This window comes from Neovison vison, chromosome 2 (assembly GCF_020171115.1).
Source record: "Neovison vison isolate M4711 chromosome 2, ASM_NN_V1, whole genome shotgun sequence".
NCBI lineage: Eukaryota > Metazoa > Chordata > Mammalia > Carnivora > Mustelidae > Neogale > Neogale vison.
The window spans coordinates 13,691,955-13,708,453 of NC_058092.1; the positions used below are offsets into that span (position 1 = coordinate 13,691,955).

At 50.0% G+C, this 16,499-nt stretch overlaps 1 protein-coding gene across 5 annotated transcripts in view; it reads right to left on the reverse strand.

Annotated features, from left to right (window-relative positions):
- Window positions 1-16,499, reverse strand: part of UBR4 (ubiquitin protein ligase E3 component n-recognin 4) — a 138,178-nt gene that overhangs the window by 31,063 nt on the left and 90,616 nt on the right. For all 5 annotated transcript variants that reach the window (XM_044237286.1, XM_044237285.1, XM_044237288.1 and 2 more), the window contains 17 exons: window positions 15,988-16,233; window positions 14,784-14,952; window positions 14,180-14,324; window positions 13,552-13,637; window positions 12,787-12,874; window positions 12,340-12,533; window positions 10,264-10,503; window positions 9,758-9,896; window positions 8,657-8,782; window positions 8,448-8,576; window positions 7,313-7,656; window positions 5,660-5,750; window positions 5,001-5,085; window positions 4,704-4,831; window positions 1,336-1,465; window positions 1,065-1,222; window positions 260-369 (listed from right to left, as the gene is read on the reverse strand). In XM_044237286.1, coding sequence (XP_044093221.1) covers window positions 260-369; window positions 1,065-1,222; window positions 1,336-1,465; window positions 4,704-4,831; window positions 5,001-5,085; window positions 5,660-5,750; window positions 7,313-7,656; window positions 8,448-8,576; window positions 8,657-8,782; window positions 9,758-9,896; window positions 10,264-10,503; window positions 12,340-12,533; window positions 12,787-12,874; window positions 13,552-13,637; window positions 14,180-14,324; window positions 14,784-14,952; window positions 15,988-16,233 — 2,608 coding nt within the window. The remainder of the gene's footprint in view (window positions 1-259; window positions 370-1,064; window positions 1,223-1,335; window positions 1,466-4,703; window positions 4,832-5,000; window positions 5,086-5,659; window positions 5,751-7,312; window positions 7,657-8,447; window positions 8,577-8,656; window positions 8,783-9,757; window positions 9,897-10,263; window positions 10,504-12,339; window positions 12,534-12,786; window positions 12,875-13,551; window positions 13,638-14,179; window positions 14,325-14,783; window positions 14,953-15,987; window positions 16,234-16,499) is intronic.

The following is a 16,499-nucleotide window of genomic DNA, read 5'->3' on the forward strand; positions in this document are numbered from 1 at the left end:
CAGCCGCAGCAAGCCCAGGCCACCGCGAGGGTGGAAGAAGATGGCACGGGCTGTGCGTTTATATGCTCGTTAGACCTCCGGCACCGCTGCTCTGTTACCACTCCCGGCGCGACCACTCAGCTTCTAGGCCTCTCCCGTTCCTGCGCTCTTCTATGCAGCACGGCATGGGTACGGAGCCCAGGTGTGCCTTCCGCCACCCTGACCTACTGACTCTCCCGGAAACATGGGGAAGGCTGACCAGGTGAAGGCTGAGCGGTACCTGGTAAGGAGGTCGAGGACCTGCTGCTTACGGCTGGGAATGGTGGCGAGAGCTTCCACGATGGTGCAGGCCGCCTGCCGCGCAGCCTGTGTCGCCGGAGTGAAGAGCACCTGTGGGACCCAGGAGAGAAGCCCCAGCTCAGGTGACAGCTGGTCTCGCCAGGCCCCCAGCAGAGCACAGTCCACTGCCACCCTTCAGAAGGCCTCTGGGCACCTCTCCAGTGAAAGGTCAAAGGTGACAGCCACCAGCTGATGCCAGATGCAACTGTGGCTGCTCAGAAGCCCGAAATTTCACAGAAAGTTTCTCCCTCAAGGAATCTGGAGAACACGCCTAAGATGACTGCGCCAGGAAAAGAAGCCGGCAAGTCCTTTCCTCGGCACAAATTTCTACTAACTGTATTCTGGGGATAGCGATAAGCTAACGGCTTAGGCCTAACAGTATCTTTCTCGTTTTATGTATTAATGGACCACAGATGCCCTTAATTACTTTAATCCTTCATAGGGTTCACTAGAAAGAAGAGAGGGAGGGCAGCAGGAGGTAGAGATGAGAGGAGGCGAAAAAGGGGGGGCGGCACCGAGGCTAAGTTCTGGTAGGTGGCCAGGGAGGGGAGTGGCAAGCCCACCAGCTTGATGAGAATGGCACAGAAAAATCCTGTCTTGGCCAGTCTATCACGCTGGCGGCTGCCACCAAGAACGTCCCTCTGCTGCAAGCAAAAGCAGAACAGACACATGGGAGGAGCAGAAATGTGCTGTTTGGCTTCGGGGGCCGGGGCAGCGGGGACAGGGCAGAGGGGGAGGTCACTCACTTGCCGCAGCCAGTTGTTATGGCCCAGCTTGAGATCCAAGGGGGGTGTTCTCTTCCCACGACGACTCAGGAACTGCTTCCACCTCCACACGTACTTCTCAGTCAAATAGAGGTGGCGGAGCTCTGACTTGCTGGGGGACTTCCCATCGCTGTCGACCCCTGGCAGGCACAGGGGTACAGCGAAGAGTGAGGAAAAGGAAGTGAAAGAAAGGGGGCAATGCAGGGCTGTCAGGACAGGGCTAAGAGGGTATGTCTTGAAAAGACAGACAGACCTCTGATAGGAAGACATTTCTTCCAGGCTTCATAGGACGCTTTGGGGTCTCTCTTGAGCCACAGCTGGGCCTGAGCATGGATCTCATTGCAGTACGGCTTAACTGTGGTGAGGGCCTCGACGGGGACATCCTACAGTGTGAAAGCCAAACAGGGTGGGGAGCTTCAGAGCACAGATGAAAGCTGGGCTCCAATACAACAGCACAGACGCCCCAGAGGGACATACACAAAAGCATGAAGATCAGAAGAATCAACATTCATATCAGGCCCCAATATGTGTTCCTGCTAAAGCACTTTGGCCCAATTTAGTTAGCAGCAGCATCTCCGCGCTGGGCTCATAGTTGCTGCTTTGACTACGCAGGATCAGATGCAGCTGGCTTCCTCCAGACCATCCTACGGCGGCAGACAACAGCTCCTATCCCAAGCCCAACTCAGTTTCCTAAATGTCAACCTTCAAGGAGTCCCCAAGCGGTCTCCAGAATTTTAAGAGCCATTACTGAGCAGAACGAACATGCACAATAGAGAGACCCACACAGAACTCTAAGCCAGCCGTTCTCAAGCTTTTTGGCCTCAGGACTTGTTTACGCTTAAATTACTGAGGACCCTAAACAGCTTTTGTACATGTGGTTCTAGCTATCTACCAATAATTACCATGTTAAAAATTAAGCATGAGAGATCCCTAAAATATTTACCAATTCCATCTTAAAATAATAATTCCACTACCTATGTACCTAAATGAGAAGATCATCTAAAGGAATGGCACTACTTTATGTTTTTAAAAATTTGCTTAATGACTGCCTTAATGAGACAACTGGACTCTGACCTGCTTCTGTGTTCCAAGTGCTGGAAAATGTTGTTTGGGTTAAAGTCCGTGAAAAACACCCAACTGCACACAGATACATAATTAGAAAAGAGAAGACTGTTTTAATAGCCTTCTCATTTAATTTCAGGTTTCCTTCTTTGATACTACTTTTAGCAAGTTCTAGAATCTTAAAGAGCAGCTCTTACGTGACAACTGAAATCACCGGATAAACTTCCCATAGTCCTTAACACTTAAACTCAATCTTTTACCCATGCGTGATTCTGCAGCATGTGCTGGTCATTCGGAAAATACTGGCTCAATGAGTTATGTCAATTCCTCTGGACATGACAGGTCCGCTTCTTTCATTTTTCAAGAAAATGTCTCCCAACCACCCAATCCGGAATAACCAAAGCTGGTCTGGCACACGTTTTCCCAAGCACACAGGGGCTGTGTAAGAAAAGCATCTGACTCAGCCTGCATCTGAAACAATCAACCATGTGCTTCTCAAGACAAGCGCCGCACTTCAGTGGGCAGCAGGAGCACCTCTGTGTCCTTCCACGCTGTCACCGAGTGTTCAAAACATGAGGACCCCCGAGTCAAGATCTACTAATAGCCACTTGGGCTTCAAGGATGCCCTTGAGCCAAAGTGCACAGCAATGGAAGAGCCCAGCTAGGAGGGTAGCTGGGTGCCACTGCCTTTCCCACCGGGGCCCTGGCAGCCTCACCCTCTGGTGACCTCACCCCTCCGGTGACTGTGCACCATCAGCACCAACAGTGCCAGACCACAGGGGGGCAAACAGGGTCATGGGATAACCTCAGAGATTCCTCAATAGTCTGGGGAATACCCAGGCACCTGGGAGCGCACATTTTGAGAACTGATACTTTCCCTAGGCTAAAACTAAGCACAGCACGAACATCAACTCTGGGCTCCAGTGCTTAGAAGGTAAACAACTCTGAAAATCTGTGCCTCACTCAGGAAAGGGAGTAAGCGATGTGCGGATGGGGTTCCTCTTTAATCAAGGACTGATTTTATCTGCTGAGAACGAGCTCTGAAGGGAAATAAACCTCATCAAAGAGAAGGAAGGTGGGAACCCTCAAACCTGCCTTTTTCTAGGAAGATGGGAGCCAAGGAAAACGTAGTCAACTCTTCAGGATCCAGCTTCCTCCCTAGTGCTTACCACTCAGAAAGCAGCTTCCCTGAAACGATGAGGACTCTGTTTCTATCAAAGGATTCCATCAGGAAACGGAGGAGTCAAACGGCCTAAGGACCACAGAGGGGTAAGGGACAGAGAGCCTCAGGTATGGCCGAGAGGAAGAATTATGGCCAGGGTTTTCCACAAACTGGTGCAAGGAGATCAATCTGGGGCTCAGTTATGGTTATTTTAGAATAAAAACTGGGCTTTTCTCATTCACTTACTGATTCACTGAGTAGCTATCATCTGCTAGGTATTACAGTCTGCCCTGGACATAAAAAATACTCCTAAACGGACATCCCTGGATTCAACGAGCTCATACCAGCCAAGCAGAGAACTGGATCTTCTAGAGAGCCAAGCAGCTCACAGAGAGGGCAGGTCCTACGCAGAGCAGACCGCACGCAGCCACAGCCAGCATTCATTGAGGACTAACGTGAGCCAGCATTCAGTGCACGGACCTGCATCAAATAACTGATTCTCTACAACACTTTAATGTGTTGTGTCCTCATTTCAGACCTGGGCAAACTGAGGAGCCTGAGTTAAGAACTTGCCCAAAGTCACACGCGATTAAACGGGAAGAGCTGAGACGTGAAATCAAGACGTCCACTTCAGAGCCTAGGACCTTCACCACTGCGCAATGCCACACAGGCAAACACACGGGGACAGAAAAGGACACCGTGCTTTCTGGAAGCTAGGAGTCCTCCAACATAACTGGAAAGATAGTCCTCCAGAAAACCACCCTGTTCTAGGCTCTCGTATTTTCACGTCTGTCTTACTCCTGACTTTCCTCCGAGAAATCTTCCTTCTAGGGGCGCCTGGGTGGCTCAGTGGGTTAAGCCTCTGCCTTCAGCTCAGGTCATGATCTCAGGGTCCTGGGATCGAGCCCCACATTGGGCTCTCTGCTCAGTGGGGAGCCTGCTTCCCCTTCTTTCTCTCTGCATGCCTCTGCCTACTTGTGATCTCTGCCTGCCAAATAAATAAAATCTTAAAAAAAAGGGTGCCTGGGTGGCTCAGTGGGTTAAGCCGCTGCCTTCGGCTCAGGTCATGATCCCGGGGTCTTGGGATCGAGTCCTGCATCGGGCTCTCTGCTCAGCAGTGAGCCTGCTTCCCTCTCTCTCTCTGCCTGCCTCTCTGTCTACCTGTGATCTCTCTCTGTCAAATAAATAAATAAAATCTTTAAAAAAAAAAAAATCTTAAAAAAAAAAAAATCTTCCAACTCCTGTCTGCTGAACTATGGTAAAGGAAGCACTGGTGCCCTGCCATGGGCAGGCTGAGTGCAGAGTAAGGCAGACCTTTACGAGGCAGGACACGATGCTGGCCGGGGCGGGAGGGGGCTACCGTCCTGCCCTGCTCTCTGTGATCCCCTGCCCAATACCTTGTTCTTCTTGCTGGTTGGAGCAGGTGGTTTAATCAGCTTCTGCAATATCCGCAGGCACATTAGGGTAATGTTCTCCACAACCACGGGAGTCTTTATGTTCACGGCCATGAGGAAAAGGCTGAGAGCTAGGAATGGGAAGGACAGGCCGAGTTGCGGTCACAGAGCACCCTGCACCTGGCTCCAGCAAGGCTGTACGTGGCAGCTGTCCCACCCCGCCACCTCTGTAGCTAAGACTGTACCCAAAGCCCCCATCCCTCTCTGAAAAGCCCCTAACCAGCAGTGGCCCAAGCCTACCACAGCGTAAGCGGAGTTCCCAGCAGCTGTCCTCCTTCGAGATGGAATCTGTCAGCAACAGCATTTCATATTGAAGGCTGCTTGCCTAGAAGGCCAAGGGAAGAATACATGAGAAGAGGAAGGTCTGCAGGTGAGACTCGGGACTGGGGCTTATGTCCAGGCTCTGCTCAGGGGACTCGGATTCAAGATGTCTGGTACCCGGTGGCACCGTCAGAAGGAGAAAGGAATTGGGTGTCTGGGTGGCTCAGTCAGTTAAGTGTCTGCCTTCGGCTCAGGTCATGATCCCAGGGTCTTGAGATCAAGTCTCACATCAGAATCCCTGCTCACTGGGGAGTCTGCTTCTCCTTCTACCTACCCTCCCCGCTTGTGATCTCTCTCTCCCTGTCTCTCTCAAATATATAGATCTTTAAAAAAAAAAAAAAATCTTATGAAGAAAAAGAGAAAGGAGAAGTGGAGACCCCTGTCCTCCATCTGGCCAACCAGCCATTCCTCCTCTCCGTCTGGGGCTGGCTCTGACCTGGGACAGTCATGCTAAGGTGAGAACTCTGCAGACTGCTGCTCCTTCCCTCCCCAAACACCCCAGGGAGACTCCTGGAAAGAAATCAAGGGAATGCAGAAAGAGAAAGAGGAAAGAGTCAAAGGGCCGTTGTCCTGCTCACCAGATCAGGATTGGCCCAGTGGCCCTTCAAGGCAGTGGAGACTTTGCCAATAATCAAGTCGTTCATTTGCTGGGTGGCTTCTGGATTGTCTCTAGAGAAGCAAAGAAATAGGAGTCCTGTTATCTACCACTGGCTGTGTCCCTCCTTCCCACCTGAAGGAGCAAAGAGAAAAGGCATTCAATGCCCAGGGTTACCTGGCCTCCCCAGGAGCCTGACCACAAGACTGGCCCCACAAAACATGGGTCTGTAACAAAGTGCCCATCACAGCCGCCTTTCCCGCAGCTGTCACTGAGGGGAGAGCAGCACCAGCATCCAGGAGAGCTCCTCCCTGTGCACAGCCCAGGCTGCAGAGCCCCCAGGTGCTGCCTGGTACACCGAATCCTCCAGCCTCTGCATCTGACAGTGTCCCACCAGGATGGGTCACAACACTTTCCTCATCTTCTCCATCTGCCTCCAATTTATCTCCCACAAGATATCCACACTTCCACCGACACTCCACTATAACAACATCTATATTGGTCCTGACAATGTCAACTGTACCAGATCACTCTCTTCCTTCCTACCCCATTTTGAGTAAAATCCCAAGTCCTTACAATGGCCTAGATCGCCCAGGACCTGGCCCCCAGCGACTCCTGGTTCTCCTGCCCATTTCCCATGTGGGGCCTTCACTCCACTTACATGAGCCTCTGGCAGCTCCTGCTCTGTCCCTGGCAGAGCCCTGCCTCTTGCTTTTGCACCTGATGTGCCCTATGTGCACAGCCACAGCTGAGACATCTGCCTGGCTTGTCCCCAACTGCACACATGCCTCCTCAAGCATCACCCCTCAGAGGTCTTCCCTGACCCTCTTCTCCCAGAAGCAATCCCCGCTGTGGTCAGGGGCGCCACCCCAACTGAGCCTCTCTTCACAAGCCGATCTCCTGACAGACACCAGACTGTGCAAGTGTGCTTCTGCAGTTCTCCCCAGCTGGACTGCAGGCTCCAGGAAGCAGGGACTCCCCTCCATTTACCACTGCGCACTCCAAGTCCAGAACAGCGCCTGGCATTCAGCAGATGCTCAAAAAAGCCCCGCTGTGTGAGTGACTAAGACAGCAAGAAATGGTTACCCATCACCTAATGTGTTCCAGAACTTATGCCACACACTCTGTAAATCCAGCTCTGGTGACTGCACTGCACATAATAAGTCACTGCCACAGGACTTACTCCATTCCACCCTCACCACAAGCCTTTAAGGCATTTACGACCATCAGTATTTTTCAGTCAAGGAAAATCTCAGCTCAGAGAAGTTAGCTAAGCTGTCCAGGGCACAGAGGATCAGACACCGAGCCTAAGCTTCATCTCTAGGCTCCGCTGTTCCACTGGCCTCTTCCATGTGAATCTGGAGTCCAAGTGCCTGATCACTCCCGTCTCCTCTCTCACCAGAGCCCAGAGACTGTTCAGGGAACCTCACTGGAACCAACAAAGTACAAGCCAACTACTCTATTTACAAGGAAACCTGGTCCCAAATGCTCACAGAGTTCACTCACCCAGACCTGGGGCATCTCTCCCTCTCCTTCCCTCATGACAAACTGCCCCTAAGCTCCTAAGGTCCCTGCAACCACCCACCCCCGAGCTAGCAGGGGTTACTGGGCCCACAATCCTGATGCAGGCTCTGACCGAGTTAGCAGGCACATGAGCTGGCGGACCTCCTCCCGCATGGCCGCAGAGCCTCGGCGAAGATTGTAATCAAAAAGCTCCCGGATGAGGCCCTGGGAGACGAGGATGTGCCTCAGGGCCGGATTGGTGGCCAGGGCTCGGAGCAGCGTGATACAATGTTCTGTGACGGCCGAGGCGCAGCCATAGCACTTGGTGGAGGATGTGTGGCCACAGCCCAGGACAGATAAGGCGCGGTACTGGCTGGCAGTGAAGGTGGGCTGCACAGAGGTTCGGGACGACTTGGTGGCCGCTTCCCTCTGCTGCAGGTCATATTCCAACAACTCTTTGCGTGAAGCAAAGACTTTCTAACGATTTAAAAAAAAAAAAAGGATAAAAGAAAAACAAATCAGCAATTAAAAGAAGGAAGAAGAGAAAGTGAACTGGAAATCAGCTTTGGTCTGAAAAACCACTTTATATGCGTTATTTAATTTAACTTTTCTGGTGACCCCACCAATTGGATACTTCATCATCATTTTACAGAGCAGGAAGCTGAGGCTTAAGAGTACTGGTTTGCCTAAGGCAAATGGCAGAGGCAGAAGTCAGCCCCTGATCACAGGCACATGTCCTTAACTCCCACGCAATGCTCTCTCATAACAAACACAAAGATCAGAGATCCAAGCCCATGCACCAAAGGCAATTCTTGGGGGCAAGGACCCGGCTTGTCTGCGGCCAGCTTCCTGTCCCATGGAGATTAGGTCGGTAACACTCCACTGGCTGCCCAGCCCACCCTCACTGACTGGCATTGGTGTGCCATCCCCTTCCAGCCTACAAACATGGCTTATCAGAAAAAGAGGAGGGAACAGAACCCTAACACCCTGTTTTTTAAAATTAGTAAGCCCTCTAGTAAAAGATGGGTTGGTGAACGGGTCAAGGAAACCACATGTGTAACAATCTGGTACCCTCAAGTCTTTGCCAAGCACCGAACCTACAGTGGGAGAGAAGTTATAAGGTGCAGCCACCCAGACCCTGCCTTTCCAGCCAGTCGGACAAGGGGAAACCCGAGACTCCAGCTGCTGGAGCGGGGCAAGAGGACGGCTCTGAAAACAGCATGGGGAATGCTTGACAAAACACTCTAGAGTAGCTCCCATTTCTCTACCTGGATGATTTTGGAGAGCTCATCGAAAGAGTTCTTGCAATCTCCACAGTACTCCTGAGCCAGCTGCAGGATATACCGATTCACGCTGGCTGAAGTGGAGCTGATGCCCCCAGCCGTCCCCGAGTCGTCCTGCAATCCAAGGAGCAAGCTGTGAGTCCCCTGCTTCTGACCCAGAGTCCTTTCCACCTGCCCCTCTAGCTTGGGGTTACCTGTGGTTTTTCAGGGGCTGCCTCGTTTACTTTGCAGAGCAGGTTCTCCAGCTGTGGCCGGTGTCCCATCAGCTGGTGATACACTCGGTCAGCTTTGTCCAGAAGCGTATTGATGTTGGAAACCGCCTGGCAGGAAAAGACAGTGGCACACATGTGAAGGCTTCTCCTTGAGTGATCCCAATTGCTAACCATTTCCTGAAATACTTCCCACAGGTCAGGCGCTGTATTTCACACATCCATTATTTCTATTCCTCACAATAATCCATGGTGTTTGATGTTATTTGTAACAACTGTATAACGTACATAACTGTATAACATACTGTATAACAGCATATAACGTAAGCATGCAATGCTTCGAGAAATCACTGACACTCGGTCACACACCAAAAAAGCACAACCGGAACTGGAACTTTTGTCCTTCTGACTCCACAGCTAAATGCTGTCCTGCTTCCCATGTGCTGCTTCTAGCAGCAATCCCAAAAGCGCCCCACTTTTTTTTTTTTTTTTTTTAAGATTTTATTTATTTGACAGAGAGAGTAGGCAGAGAGGCAGGTAGAGAGAGAGAGGAGGAAGCAGGCTCCCCACTGAGGAGAGAGCCCGGCATGGAGCTCGATCCCAGGACCCCGGGATCATGACCTAAGCCAAAGGCAGAGGCTTTAACCCACTGAGCCAGCCAGATGCCCCAAAAAGCTCCCCACTTTTGACTGCCACCTAATCCCCAGTCCCACCACACCACGCAAACTGAGAATCAGCCCCCGGATAAGCAGACACTGAGGAAAGGCCAACAGCTGTAACACAAAGACATCTGCGGAACCAATACAAGGCACTCATCTGACTCCTGCATTTCCAAATCTAAAGTCATTTGCCCCTGCAGACATCCTAATTCATTCCCAACCAACACTTCTCTGAAGTGCTACACAAAGCACATGTTCCAATATACCCTCTGCCATTATTTGCTCACCCCCAAAAGCTGGGCCCTGAAGAGAGAGCTGAGCTGAGGAAGACTCAGGAGAGAAGAAAAGCATACTACCCTCCCCAGCCCTGCTGCCCAAAGCTCCCATTAAAGCCAATGCCCTGAGTCTAGGTCGGACCCAGCCTCACCTTCTTCCGGTCTTCTTCATTCTCAATGGGATCCACTGCGCAGCAAGGCTTTGCATAGAGCATAAAGTCGAAGCGAGCGTATTTACAGAATCCACAGGCATTGCAGAGGAAGGGATCCTTTTCGTCGTAGTTGATAGACCTGAAAAACCGAAGTGTTTGAGTCAGGGGACAGCAGAGGCTGGGGTGGGGGAGGGGGACTATGAGTGCCACACACATTCTCTGGAACTGTATCGGGACGACAAGAGGCAAGGGTGACTCACGCAACCAGGTAACAAGTAAAGAAGACCTGGATCTAATCCAAGGGACACCCCCCCACTCCTGGACCACCATGGAATGGACGTGTGCACCATTCTTCTCGCCCCCACCTTCCAGGCTTGGACTCCACAGACCCATAACCCTCTAATTATGATGAAGGCAGCAGACACTGAAACTGCGCACACTGAGACTCTTGCAGGAGATACAAGGAACGTACACGGCCCTGGCCGGGGCGCCACTCCCTCCCTCACCTGCACTTGTGACACTGGTAGACATTCTCTCCGCAGTTGCCACAGACCCCAGGGTTGGCAGGGACGGAGGCGCTGCAGCGTGGGCACTGTAAGGTCTCTGTGGAGGCCTGGTAGTTCTCATAGAAGTCCGCAAACTCAATCATCAGGTTGGAAGCCACAATGGGCAGGGGCAGGTCGATCTTCACCTCTGTCTGCCCAGGGGTCAGTTGAACCTTCTTGGCCTTATGCCAGCGGGCCGGCCTAGAAGAAACAGTGGCAGCTAGAGGGGCAAGGGCCTGAGAGCCATGCACGTCCCCCCACTGAGGGCAGTCTGAGGAGACAAAGAGCAAGACTGTCCTCATGCGTTCTCCTAAGGCAGTGAAATGATTCCTCTAAGAAAAGGAGATCTGGCAAGTAATAGCAACCTAATTTTAAAAACATTCTCTATAAAAAAGGATATAACACAAATGCTTTAAAATACTATACAAGATAATTTTTCAAATTCTAGAAAAACAAGGGACGCCTGGGTGGCTCAGTTGGTTAAGCAGCTGCCTTCGGCTCAGGTCATGATCCCTGGGATCGAGTCCCACATCGGGCTCCTTGCTCGGCAGGGAGCCTGCTTCTCCCTCTGCCTCTGCCTGCCATTCTGTCTGCCTGTGCTCGCTCTCTCATAAATAAATAAAATCTTTTAAAAAAAAAAAATTCTAGAAAAACAAGAAAGTCTATATCAAGGGAAGACATTACTCTAAAAGTATGCCACCCAGACACTTAAAATCCTAAGAGGTGCCTTGTACCATGTGCCACGTAGAGGCAGAAGAAGAAAAGGCATGTAATCACTTAGAATAATTATAGTAATTACAAATAACATTTATTGGCCACTTACTGTGTGCTAGGTCTGTTCTCAGCACTTTACATACACCAAACTCAAGCTAATCCTTAAAAAAATACCCTGAGTGGGCTGATCTCCACTTTACAGTTAAAGAAGCCAAGGCTGCATAGTTTTTCCCATGTCAAGAAACATGAGGGGCGCAGAGTCAGTTTTACCAGCTGCTGGCCTGACTCTACACAACAGAAAATTAGATCTTCCTTCTCCTCCAAAAGGGAATGGGTTATCCCAATGGACAGCTTCTACCTGCGGATCACCAATGTGAACTGCTCTGCAAAGGAAAAAAGCTTCCAGCAGGAAGAATTCCGTTTGCTGATGTGGTGAACTCTAGCTACATTCTGCCTCTCGGAATAATACCAATACTTCCGTTCCATGCAGAACAGCACCTTACTATTCAAGCAGCACCTCCCCACATCCTCTAGCTGACAGCAACACCTGAGATGTCAACAAGAGCACTGTCTCCAGAAGTCAACACTCTACCCCATGCTGGCGCCTTCGCTGGCCCACATACAGTGTGCCCCCCATAAAGGCACTGGGAAACATGAGCTAGAAAGATCCAACACTGGCAGATACAGAGGAAACATGCCATGCAGAAATGGAAGGACTGTGTGCCAGAGAAGCTTCCTGATACTGCCTACGCTGGGAGCAAACAGCATCTTAACCCAAGAAATAACAACTACTTCCCAACACAGGTGTTACATAAAACTAGAACTGCCCTAATTAACATAGGTAAGGAAAAGCTTGAAGTCACCACTCAGCTTCCCCTCCTGAGACAGGCTGCTGAATTGCTTCCTTAGACGCCACAGGCTCCACTGGACAGGATTTTAAAAGAACCTTTGTCAACACCCTTAGGAACTGTGTTCTGTGAACACCCTTAGGAACAGCCTTCTGTGAATATTCCTTCAACTGAAACAGAAATCAATCAAGACCGCATTAAAGCCCAAGGAAAAGTCTTACTGGAAAAGACTTTGGTCTTCTACTGTCTCGCTGATACTGCCCAAGAAGACCCCACCAGGGTCATACAAAGCTGAGCCTAACTCCTACAAGTTTCCACAAGCTCACTTCTGTCCCTTGTCAGGACTCCAGTGGGTAAGCAGACATACCAGGCCTCTCTCTAGGGACATGCTGCTTCACCCGAGTACAGCCATCAAAGCCAACAACTGGTGTTAAGCCTGACAAGCTGCCCCTCCCCAAGTCTGAAGAGCCCGTACTTGTTTTTCAGCTCGACGATGGCCTGCACGGTTCGGTTGTTGTAATAGAGATTGATGGTCCGCACCATCTTTGTCCGTTTCAGATCTCCAATCTTCACTGTCACTTTGCTGATGGTGTGGCTGCCGATGAGCTTCACGACCTGCTGGGTGGTGGTGTACCGTGTGTCCACTTTAACAGAAGACAGCTTGATATACTAGACATGGGAGTAACACACAAAACACTGTATCAGTTCAAGGCCACGGGTTCATCCTGCCTCCTTCAAAACTGATCACTGCAGCCCACTCTTCATCCACGGATGAAGTTTCTATTCAAGGTGGTAAGTGTGGCAGGTAAGCATTCATACCACTGGTGGCTGAATACCTATGCAGCTACACTCAACCTCTGCAAACAAGAAACCCACGGGCCCTCCAAGCCTCACGATCACCCAGGGGAAAGACGGCACTTACACAAAACGGCACCTCTGGATTATTACACACCAGGCAGGGATCACTCTCCAGGTAATAGCCATCAAATTCCACTAAGCCAGACAAGGTGCTAAAGAAGAAACCAGTCTCAGCATAAGGAAATCTTCGTCTTAGAAAGCACTGAGCTTCACGAAGAAGCCGCAAATGAGCCACAGCTCAACATTCCCTAAAGCGAGCCCCACCCTAGTAAGAACACAGGGAAAAGAAAGAAATCCCAGTAGGGCCTTGAAGTTACAGGAAGAGAATTTCAACCAATCAACCCTTGATGTTTCCTATTTCTGAGCTGTTCTAAGGCCAGAGGAATCCTAAAAAGCAATATTAAAATCTGACTCCAAGAAATTTTATAATTAAATTTACTAAAAATCTTTGAATTGTATACTTAAAATAGGTGAATTTTGTGGTACATAAATGATGCCTCAATGAACTTTAGAGGGGAAAAAAAAAAGAGTCACCATTAAACCAGGGAAATAAGTTTTTTTTTTAATACAGCCATTTTCTTTAAACCTATCTTACCTAACTTAGACACTCGAAAATCAGAGGCATTCTCAAATGACCGCATACCAAAACCTAGATCAGCAGTTATATTCTGAGTACCCTGTGTGTGCAAAGCCCCAGCTATGAGGGGGGTGAGTCAAAGACCAAGCAGAGAGAGGTATATCGATTCTCGGGTAAGAGAAAACTGATGTGGAGAGAGCAACTGGGACTGTTAATGGAGCTTCAAATAGGGACAAAGCGGAACAAGCTCACTTGTAAATGTTGGAGTTGGGATGGTTGGTAAGAATATGGTTCTGGGTCCGCAGAATCTCCACAGCCTTCTGTGAATATTCCTTCAACTGAAACAGAAATCAATCAAGACCACATTAAAACCCAAGGAAAAGTCTTACTGGGAAAGACTTTGGTCTTCTACTGTCTCGCTGATACTGCCCAAGACCACCCCACCAGAGTCATACAAAGCTGGGCCTAACTCCTCCAAGTTTCCACAATCTTTGCGCAACAGCCATCTTTTCAGACCCTGTGGATGAAGGTCATTTTTATTCCCATGCAGAAGTAATGAAATGGTTATCCTGTTGCAAAGACATTTCTAGGGATGTCATCAGGGCTGCCAGGAAAACCAGGGGGACACCTTCTTTCCAAAAGCAATTGTAATGGGCTGTATTATCCTCCCCACCTGATCTCCTGCTGGCTAAGGCAAATTCAGCCTGTACTTAGTTGCATGTGTCATCTGTGTGGGACAGTTGGTGGCTGTGCTTAAGATCCATCTCAAGAGATTTCACATGGGTACCCCCTATGCAGGTTGGTCACAATGTCCTTAACTCAAGCGAGAAAAAGGTCAAATACGCAAAGTTAGCCCCTCTAACCACATATCAGCTGTTACCTTCTTCTCTGTTTGTGGGGTTTTCAAGGAGAAATAGCCTAGCAGGTCCACAAACTGGGCAGCCTTACGACCGTAGGCTGGGAGTTCTGGCCATATGGACCACATCAGATCTAGCAGGAGTTCCTGTTGAGATTTGCTAGAGTTTCTGTAGATAAAGGACAGTTCATGTTACCAAGAAGAAAACCCTGAGGTTCCTTTTATTTATCAACAAGGCCCAGGTATTGCTTCTGTAGATAGGCCTACGTCCCCACAGCGAGCATTTAAGTTCGAATCATTTTGCACTCTTTCGACAGCAGATCCTAACAGGTGTAGCTCAGTTCCTTTCCTGTCTCTAGAAGGTGGCCTAAAGAGTCAAGCCTGGTCACCTTACAAACTTCTAAACATAGCCCTCTCAGGGAATAAGTGATCATGTCTTGCTTATGATGTCAGTTTAATGGCTAAAAGCAGATAACCAGATGAAGACATCTGTAAGTCAAGGGGATCCAGGCTGATGTAAATACGGGCACCGTGACTGTGAGTGTGTAACACAACACAAGACAGAACTACATCAACTGCTCATCTCCTGGACCCATGCAGACCATCAAAACTTAGCCCAGGACCCTACCTGTAGATGTGCAGGGTCAGACAGTGGGCCTGCCAGCGCACCGAGGAAGAATTGGACTCTAACAAGAAGCAACGCAGGAACTGAACCAAGGTCTCCTTATCTGCAAATTTGTTCAGCTGGTTCACCAGAGCTGTGCACAGCTGGTCCTCCTGGCTGCCCGCGCTCTCACCTGCAAGATCATGGAAGACCTGAGGACTGGAGAGCAGGAAGCAGGCTCTAGGGTCTTAGAGCCAGTGCTATCAGATGGAGAGGGAGGGAATCTAAGAGTTGAAAGTTTAAGTTTCTTCAACTAAATGGTTCTAATTTGAAAACAACTTTTACTGGTGTATTGGAAAACCAAGGCCAGCCCCATATGAGACATGTGACAATAACGCTACCCAAAAAGCATAGAGAAAAGTGCCGACACAGGCCTGACACTGAGCACGTGCACAGCCACCCTGGAGGGGCACCGAGCACACGCACAGCTACCCTGGAGGAGGCATTTCCTTTCAAAGGTTTGCTACCCAAAACAGCTAGCTGAATAATTAACTGGGAAAAGGTAAGCCACCTCTGCTGCTCTCCACCCCGATCACCCGTCCTAGGCCTCCAAGGACCATGAAAAGCAGTGAAGCAGAAGAGGCTTTTGTCTTTCTGATAATAAGGAATCAGCTAAAACAACTTCATATGCAGAGCATTTAAGAGTTCACAAGGCATGTCTGCAAGCATCATTTGACACTGACAACCTCTCCACGCAGCCAGTGTCATTTATTATTTCACAGGAAAACAAACTTGGCTTACTAAAACCATTTAGTATACTTTAACCATTCCTTGGGATGGGAAGCCACATGTTCAAGGTGTAACTGACAAGGACACGAAAACTAGACACTGGAGAGCATGAGAATTATAGGTCCTAGTAAATCGGAATAAAAGCCCTTTCTGGAGGCGCCTGGGGGGCTCAATGGGTTAAAGCCTCTGCCTTTAGCTCAGGTCATGATCTCGGGGTCCTGGGGTGGAGCCCCGCATCGGGCTCTCTGCTCTGCGGGGAGCCTGCTTCCCCCTCTCTCTCTGCCTGCCTCTCTGCCTATTTGTGATCTGTCTGCCAAAAAAAAAAAAAAAACTAAAAACTAAAAAAAAAAGCCCTTTCTAAAGAGGAGCATAAGCCATGTGATCCAAGAGAAATCAGAACACCTCGCCCAGGTCACCAAGACAAGAGAGTGATGCTTACCCTCTTTCTCTTTTTCCTTTTCTTCTTTCTTGCTCTTCTTTGTGGAGGACTTGGACTGTGTCGTGGCCTGTCCGGAGCTGGCAGCCACAGGCGCCGCAGAGGAGGAGGCACTCGAGGAGCCGGCCGAGGCCGCCAGGGCGGCGAGGACTTTGCTGCCACATAGGGCACAGGAAAGCAGCTGCAGCAGCACCGGGGACACCCCCTCGTCCACCAGGAAGCTGACTTGGAGGAGGAAGTACAGGACGGCTGCAGGCAGAGGAGATGGGGCTTCAGCTCAGACACAAATGCACTGGACGGACAAGTCGCAGGAGCTGTGTCTGCCCGCGGACAGGACTGCTCCCCTCCCCACCAGCTTGTACTCCGAGTCCTCTCTGCCAGATGTTGCCCAGAACTCCCGCCCTCTGCAGAAATGAGCTGGTAAACGTCCTAACAGCTACCTAAGCATCGACTCCCAGCCTCCACTTCTTCAACTAAGAGGATTCTCTGGATTCCACAGGTTCCTCTTTAGCTTT